This window comes from Cetorhinus maximus, chromosome 18 (genome assembly GCF_964194155.1).
Source record: "Cetorhinus maximus chromosome 18, sCetMax3.hap1.1, whole genome shotgun sequence".
Lineage (NCBI taxonomy): Eukaryota > Metazoa > Chordata > Chondrichthyes > Lamniformes > Cetorhinidae > Cetorhinus > Cetorhinus maximus.
This window is the reverse complement of record NC_135896.1, coordinates 69576667-69585557: the sequence shown is the minus strand read 5'-3', so window position 1 is coordinate 69585557 and position 8891 is coordinate 69576667. Positions and strand designations below refer to the sequence as shown.

General features: G+C 43.8%; 1 protein-coding gene across 2 annotated transcripts in view; it reads left to right on the top strand.

Annotated features, from left to right (window-relative positions):
• Positions 1-7687: 7687 nt before the first annotated feature.
• scfd1 (sec1 family domain containing 1) overlaps positions 7688-8891 on the top strand; it is a 222859-nt gene continuing 221655 nt past the window's right edge. For both annotated transcript variants that reach the window (XM_078562864.1, XM_078562863.1), the window contains exon 1: positions 7688-7753. In XM_078562864.1, the coding sequence (XP_078418990.1) occupies positions 7723-7753 (31 nt within the window). In that variant the 5' untranslated portion in view covers positions 7688-7722. The remainder of the gene's footprint in view (positions 7754-8891) is intronic.

Genomic DNA, 8891 nt, shown 5'->3' with positions numbered 1-8891 from the left:
CATTGTATTTTCTCCGTGGCATCTGTCAGACACGCACTTCTTCCTTTTCAACTTCACGTCTATCTCTCTTGTCAACCAGGGTACTCAGGATTTATTTGTCCTACCTTTCCCCTTCAAGGGAATATACCTTGACATTCCCTGCAACACCTTTTCTTTGAAAGTGGTCCATTGCTCAGCCACCATCCTTTCTGCCAATATATGATACCAACTCACTTGACTCAGATACTTTCTCATCCCATTGAAGCTGGCTTTCCCCCAATTAATTATCCCTGCTCTGGATTGTGCCCTGTCCTTATCTATGCTCAACCTAAACCTTATTATACAATGATCACTGTCCCTAGAGGCACTTGGATCCACTTGGGCCAACACATTCTCCAGAACCACGTCCAAAAGTGCCTGACCTCTCGTTGAACTAGAAACATACTGCTGCAGAAAATTATCTTGAACACACTCCAGGAACTCTTGCCCCTCTTGTCCCTTTGTAATATTCCTATCCCAACCTATATTTAGATAATTGAAGTCCCGCATTATGATTACCCGATAATTCTTGCACCTCTCTGTAATTTCTCTGCAAATTTGTTTCTCCACATCCTTTCCAGTAGTTGGTGGTCCATACGCTACACCAATCAATGTTATTGCACCTTTCCCATTCCTTACCTCTAGCCACAGAGATTCTGTCCTTGACCCCTCTGGAATATCCTCTCTCTCCAGTACTGTAATGCCATCTCTAATCAATATTTCCACTCCACCACCTCCCCCACATCCCGCCACCTTTTCTTCTTTTCCTGTCTCTCCTAAACACCTTGTGCCCAGGAATATTTAACACCCAGTCCTGCCCTTCTTTGAGCCAGGTCTCTGTTATAGCAATAATGTTCCATTTGTTAACCTTTGCCAGCAGTTTACCAATCTTATTAACCACACTCCATGCATTCACATACATGCACATTAGCCCTGATTTAGGTTTTTTTTTATTTCCCCCTTATTCTGCCCCTATCTAATGATTTATTATAGCCTATTCTAATTTTATCGAACTCTCCAAGCTATCCATCTTGATACTAGTTTCTGATATATCCTCATTATCAGGTGATACTTCTCTCCTTCCCGCTGCCAGTTTTTCTCTTCTCCACCCTGATTTTCCCTTCAGGTTCCCATCCCCCTGCCAATCTAATTTAAATCCTCCCCAACAGCACTAATAAACCTCCCTGCGAGGACATTAGCCCCAGTCCTGTTAAGGTGTAAATCCATCCTTCTTGTATAGGTCTCACCTGCCCCAGAACTGGTTCCAGTGCCTCAGAAACCTAAAGCCCTCTCTCCTACTCCATTTCTCCCTAGTTCTATTTCTAGTTCCTAGTCCTATTTCTCTCTTGCTCTTAATGTACTGGTAAAACATCTTTAGGTTTTCTTTGATTTTACCTGCCAATATTTTTTCATGTTATCTGTTTATTACCATTTTTACTTCAGCCCTGTACTTTCGATACTCCTCCAGGCTATCTAGAGTATTAAGCTTTTTGTGACTGTCATAAGCTTTCTTTATCTGCTTTATTTTACATTGTATGCTTCTAGATAACCAGGCAGCTCTAGATTTTGCAGTACTGCCCTTATTCTTTGTGGAGACAGGTCTACACTGTCCCCGTAGAATTCTGCTTTTGAATGCCTCCCACTGGACTGCGATTGATTTCCCTTTAAGTAGCTGTAACCAGTCCACTTTCACCAGGTCAGCTCTCAGCTTCATAAAATTTGTTTTTCCCCAATTTAGAACTGTTATTCCTATTCTATTTTCATCCTTTTCCATAATTATACATTTAGTATAATTATGGAAAAGGATGCAGATAGAACTATCTCCAAAATGGTCACCCACTGCGACTTCATCCACTTGCCCAGCTTCATTTCTTAAGACTAAATGTAGAATTGCACTCCCTCTCATTGGGCTTGTTACATGCTGGCTAAAAAAGTTCTCTTGAATCCAGTTCAAGAATTTTGTGCTGTCTATGCCTATTACACTGTTTATATCCCAGTTGATATTAGGGTAGTTGAAGTCCCTAACTATTATTGCCCTATTGTTTTTGCCTCAGAAATTTGCCTACATATTTGCTCTTCTATCTCCCTCTCGCTATTTGGGGGTCTATAGTACACTCCTAGTAGTGTGGCTGCCTCCTTTTTATTCCTGACCTCAACCCATATAGCTTCATTTGGTGATTCATTTAGTATATCATCCCTCCTCACAGCTGTAATTGATTCTTTAACTAATAATGCTACACCCCCACCTTTTTAGCCCCCTCTCTATCCTGCCTGAAACCCTATATCCAGGGATTTTTGCCCTTCTTTAAGCCAAGTTTCTGTTATAGCAGATATATCATGCTGCCTGTGCCTTCAGCTCATTGGCTTTGTTTGCTATATTCCTTGTATTTAAATAAATACCTTTTAACATTGCCAAATTCCTGTGCTGTAAACCTTTTAACCTTTGCTTCTCTGTCTTTCAGTCACCCGCTAATTTTCTGTCTCCCATTCCCCGCTCTGAATCTGCCCTCAGGTTCCCACCCTCCTGCCAATCTAGTTTAAACCCTCCCCAACAACACTCCGGTCCTATTCAGATGTAGACCGTCCAGCTTGTACAGATCCCACCTTCCCGAACAAGAACCAATGCTCCAGAAATCTGAAGCCCTCCCTCTTGCATGATCTCTCCAGTCACACATTCATCTGGTGTATTCTCCTATTTCGTACTCACTAATCTTGGAAGTAATCCAGGGATTACTACCTTTGAGGTGCTGTTTACTAATCCCTTTCCTAACTCCCTGAACTCAGCCTGCACATCCTCATCCCTCTTTCTACTTATATCGTTGGTACCAATGTGAACCATGACCTCTGGCTGTGCACCTTCACCCTCCAGAGTGCTCTGAAGCCACTTGTTGAGATCCATGACCCTTGTGCCAGGGAGGCAACATACCATCCTGGAATCACGTCTGTGGCCACAGATGCGCCTGTTTGTTCCCCTACCACTATTGCTCTCCTGTCTTTTCTCCAGCCTCCCCCCACAGCTGAGCCACGCATGGTGCTCAGGTCATGACTCTTGCTGTCCTCTTCAGAGGAACCCTCTCCCCCATTGGTACTCAGAACGGAGTACCTGTCAGAGAGTGGGATGTCCTCAGGGGTCTGCTGCACTACCTGCCTTGCCTTTCTTGTCTGTGACAGCCACCCAGTTCCTCTCTGCCTGCTCATTCATAAGCTGCAGCATGACTACCTTCTGAAACCTGATATACATTTAGCTCTCATCCTCGCTAATGCTCCCCAGTGACACCAGCTGCTCCTCGAGTTCCAAGATATGGCACTCGAGTTTTTCCATTTGGTGGCACTTTCTGCCCATGTAGTTGTCCTGGACATGGGCAGCGTCCTGCAGTCCCCACATGGAACAGGATGTGCGCTCGGCGAGTACGAAGAGCCCTGCCATGCATCGAATTATTTATTTACTACACTGAAACTGCAATTTAAGTAAACCCATAAACTGTTAATTAACTCTTGCTCTATCCTCGTGCCGCTTAATTTTCAAAATCCCCGTCTCTCGCTGGAACTCCTGCTCTGTCCTCAAGCCCGTTATTTTTTAAATCCCTGACTCTTGCTGAAGCTCTAGCTCAGTCCTCACGCCAGTTTTGTTCAAAGCCCAGTTCTCACTGGATCTCTTGCTCTGACCTTGCGTCAATTGTTTTTCAAAGCCCCGATTTTAGCTGGAACTCACTCTGACCACACACCGATTTTTTTTCAAAGCCTCAGTCCTCGCTGGCACTCTCACTGTCCTCGCACCAAGTTATTTCAAATCCCTGACAACAAAATCTAATTTGCAGCCCATAGCCATTTTTTGTTCTTGTATTAAATGTATTGCCACTTTAAGGCAGTAACCTTTTTATAGTTGCTCTTCTATCCTTTTGCCACTCTCGCACTGCTCCGTTTCAGGCTCGTAATTTTATCCTCTTGTCACTCACCAATATCCATTACAAGCCTACCGACTCCCACAGCTACCTCGACTACAGCTCCTCACACCCCGCTTCCTGTAAGGACTCCATCCCATTCTCTCAGTTCCTTCGCCTCCGTCGCATCTGTTCTGGTGATGCCACTTTCAAAAACAGTTCCTCTGACATGTCCTCCTTCTTCCTTAACCGAGGTTTTCCACCCACGGTAGTTGACAGGGCCCTCAACCGTGTCCGGCCCATCTCCCGCGCATCCGCCCTCACACCTTCCTCTCCCTCCCAGAAACATGATAGGGTCCCCCTTGTCCTCACTTATCACCCCACCAGCCTCCGCATTCAAAGGATCATCCCCCGCCATTTCCGCCAAATCCAGCATGACGCCACCACCAAACACATCTTCCCTTCACCCCCCCCAGCGACATTCCGCAGGGATCGTTCCCTCTGAGACACCCTGGTCCACTCCTCCATCACCCCCGACACCTCAACCCCCTCCCACGGCACCTTCCCATGCAACCGCAGAAGGTGCAACATCTGCCCCTTTACTTCCCCTCTCCTCACTGTCCAAGGGCCCAAACACTCCTTTCAAGTGAAGCAGCATTTCACTTGCACTTCCCTCAATTTAGTCTACTGCATTCGTTGCTCCCAATGCGGTTTCCTCTACATTGGAGAGACCAAACGCAGACTGGGTGACCGCTTTGCGGAACACCTGCGGTCTGTCCGCAAGCATGACCCAGACCTCCCTGTCACTTGCCATTTCAACACTCCACCCTGCTCTCATGCCCACATGTCTGTCCTTGACCTGCTGCATTGTTCCAGTGAAGCTCAACACAAACTGGAGGAACAGCATCTCATCTTCCGACTAGGCACTTTACAACCTTCCAGACTGAATATTGAGTTCAACAATTTTAGATCATGAACTCCCTCATCCATCCCCACCCCCTTTCCGACCCCCCCCTTTTTTTCCAATAATTTATATAGATGTTTCTTTTCCCACCTATTTCCATTATTTTTAAATGTATTTCCATCCATTGTTTTATCTCTACCTTTTAGCCTTTTTTGATTCCTTCCCCCCACCCCACACCCACTAGGGCTATCTGTACCTTGCTTGTCCTGCTTTCTACCCTTAATTAGCACATTCCTTAGATAATATCACCACCTTCAACACCTCTTTGTCTTTTTGTCTGTGACATCTTTTGGTTATCTCCACTTATCACTGACCCTCTATCCAGCTCTACTTGTCCCACCCCCCCTTAAACCAGCTTATATTTCACCTCTCTTCTATTTTTATTTAGTTCTGTTGAAGGGTCATTCGGACTCGAAACGTTAACTGTGTTCCTCTCCGCAGATGCTGCCAGACCTCCTGAGTTTTTCCAGGTATTTTTATTTTTGTAAAAACAAAAAACTACTGCGGATGCTGGAAATCCAAAACAAAAACAGAATTACCTGGAAAAACTCAGCAGGTCTGGCAGCATCGGCGGAGAAGAAAAGAGTTGACGTTTCGAGTCCTCATGACCTCTGCTGAAGGGTCATGAGGACTCGAAACGTCAACTCTTTTCTTCTCCGCCGATGCTGCCAGACCTGCTGAGTTTTTCCAGGTAATTCTGTTTTTGTTTTGGATTTCCAGCATCCGCAGTAGTTTTTTGTTTTTACAAAAATAAAAATACCTGGAAAAACTCAGGAGGTCTGGCAGCATCAAAAGGAGATAGAAATTAAGTTAAAGAAGAAAAGGTGTGTTTTCGTCAGTTGTCAGATTGCAAATACAGTTGAGAACCAACCTGAAAAAAGAAGGTTCAGAAGAGATGTGATAAAGCAAATACGAGAAGCAAAGAGGGATTATGAAAAAAGACATAACGTAAAAGGAAATCCCAAAGTATTCTATAAGCACATCAATAGTGAAAGGGTGGTAAAAGGAGGAGTGGGGCTGATTCGGGACCAAAAAGGGGATTTACATATAGAGGCAAGAGGCATGGCTGAGGTGTTAAATGTTTATTTTGTATCTGTCTTTACCTATGTGGCAGATGCTGCCCAGGCCATGGTGACAGAAGAGGAAACTCAGTCACTAGAAGCGTTTAAAATTGATAAGGAGGAGGTATTGGATAAGCTGTTGGTTCTTAAAGTTGGTAAGGCACCTGGACCAGATGAGATGCAACCAGGAATATTGAAGGAAGCGAGAGTGGAAATTGCAGAGGCACTGGTAATAATCTTTCAATGTTCCCTAGATTCAGAGGAGATGCCGGAGCACTGGAGAATTGCAAACATTACGCCCTTGTTGAAAAAAGGTTGTAAAGATCTGCTCTGTAGTTACAAACCAGTCAGTTTAACTTCGGTGGTGGGGAAACTTCCAGAAACAATTATTCGGAATAGAATTAATAGTCACATGGAAAAATGTGGATTGATTCGGAAGAGTCAGCATGGATTTGTTAAAGGAAAATTGTGTCTAACTAACTTGCTGGAGTTTTTTTGAAGAGGTAACAGAGATGGTTGATGAGGGCAAGGCCATTAATGTGGTGTGTATGGAATTCCAAAAGACGTTCGGTACAGTTCCACACAACAGACTTGTGAGGAAAGTTATAGGTCATGGAATAAAAGGGACAGTCCCAACGTGGACACAAAATTGGCTGAGGGATAGGAAACAGAGAGTAATGGTTAATGAGTATTTTTCGGGCTGGAAGAAGGTTTGTAGTGGAGTTCCCCAGGGGTCAGTATTGGGACCCCTGCTTTTCCTGATATATATACAAATGATCTAGATCTTGGTGTGCAGGGGACAAGTTCAAAGTTTGCGGGTGACACAAAATTTGGGAGAATTGTAAACTGTGAGTAGGACAGTGTAGTACTTCAAAAGGACATTGACACATTGATGGAGTGGGCAGATAGGTGGCAGATGAAGTTCAATGTGGAGAAGTGTGAGGTGATACACTTTGGTACAAAGAACATGGAGAGACAATATAAAATAAAGGGTACTATTCTAAAGGTGCAGGACCAGAGAGACCTGGGTGTAAATGTACATAAGTTATTAAAGGTGGCAGGGCAGGTAGAGAGAGCTGTTTCTAAAGCATACAGTATTCTAGGTTTCATTAATAGGGGAATAGAGTACAAGAGCAGGGAGGTTATGATGAACTTATATAAGACACTGGTTAGACCTCAGCTGGAACATTGTGTATAGTTCTGGGCACCACACTATCGGAAGAGTGTGAATGCGTTGGAGAGCATGCAGAAGAGGTTTACGAGAATGGTTCCAGGGATGAGACACTTCAGTTATGACGAAAGATTGGTAAAGTTGAGACTGTTTTCTTTGGAAAGGACAAGGCTAAGAGGGGACTTGATAGAAGTTTTCAAAATCATGAGGGGTCTGGACAAAGTAGATTGGGAGATTCTGTTCCTGCTTGTAAACGGATTGAGAACCAGAGGGCACAGTTTTAAAGTGTTTTGCAAAGGAAGCAAATGCGAGGTGAGAAAAAACTTTTTCACACAGCGAGTAATTAGGGTTTAGAATGCACTGCATGGAAGTGAGGTAGGTGGTTCAATTGAGGCATTGGATGGTTATTTAAATAGAAACAATGTGCAGGGTTACGGGGAAAAGGGCAGGAAATTTCTCTAAGTTAAAATGCTCTGAGCCAGCGCAGACACGATGGGCCGAATAACTTCCTTCTGCACCCTAGCAATTCTGAGCGTGTGATTACGATACTGCGCAGACTCCGAGCTGGAGCTGCCACGTCATCCTGTGCCGCGTCATCCTGTGCCACGTCATCAAGCCACAGCAAAGATGGCGGCGTCCGTGCGGGAGAAGCAGATTGGTGAGTAGTTGACAACAGTCTTTAACAGTGCCTGCAGAGCCTGGCGTAGTTACTGGAAATTCCGGCCACGCTGACACAGTCATGGTGTGGTAAAGTAACCGATTGGTGGTGTACAGCCGCTCGGCTTTTGTGTCAGGCCTAAGAGAGTAGTGACAGAAATTGGAATTGATGTGAATATGAAGCCGGTGGTGGAAGGGGAGTTGCTGATGTTAGCACCAAGCGCTTGTTACTGTTTGCATCTCTATCTGTCATTTCCATAGACGTTAGTTCTTTAAGCAGAAGTATGGTCTTCCCTGGAACGGTGGCATTTGTGTTTCAAAAGGAAAAACTACTTTGTTTCACATAGCTTGAGTTAAAAAAAAGTTTTAGTGCATTATGTCTTTATGATACTGGTAATTGTCAGTTATTTGTTCACAAGTGTTGAGTATGTTTGATAATGTCACGCTTTTCTGATTAAAATTGGATCAGCTTTCACTTTCATACCCGTATTGGCAAATATACATGCCCACATACATTCGAGACCACCTGTTACACCAAGAAAAGGTTGTGTCTAAGAGCAAGTGGTCCTTGATTGCAGAGGCATTGCATGAATCGAGAAACTTTGCCTGGAAAAAAATTCAACCAGCCAAACATCTGGTTGTGCCTTTCATAACAACTGAATTCACCTCATGCTGTTTAAATTCAAGAACACTTTTGTCTTTAAGTTCTTTTCCATGATCTAATCTTTGGTGTCCTTTTCCAGGAGGCTTAAGTTGAACACTGCCTCCTTTTGTACAAGCAGGTCATTTTGCTGTTGAGTAAAATCCTCTTTAGCTGCTTTAAGAACATCATTAAGGTTATGTTCATGTTCATCTAAGAAAGCTTGATACTCCATTTTATTCAGTTTATGAATTTTAATTTTTTTTTCTTTTCAGCTTCCCATTGGTTTTTGTTTAATTTTGTTCTATCAAGAGTGATTGCCTCTTCATTTTGAAGTTTTAATCAATGTACAAGAACACGTATCCTTCCTCGCAGTTCTATTGTGTCATCATTGATTCCAGCATTTCCACTCTTCAAAGCATTCTTTTCCTTTGTTTCATCATTAGCTTTGAGCACTGTTGCTATCTGCTTTTCTAGACATTGTTTGTCTTCCCTGCAT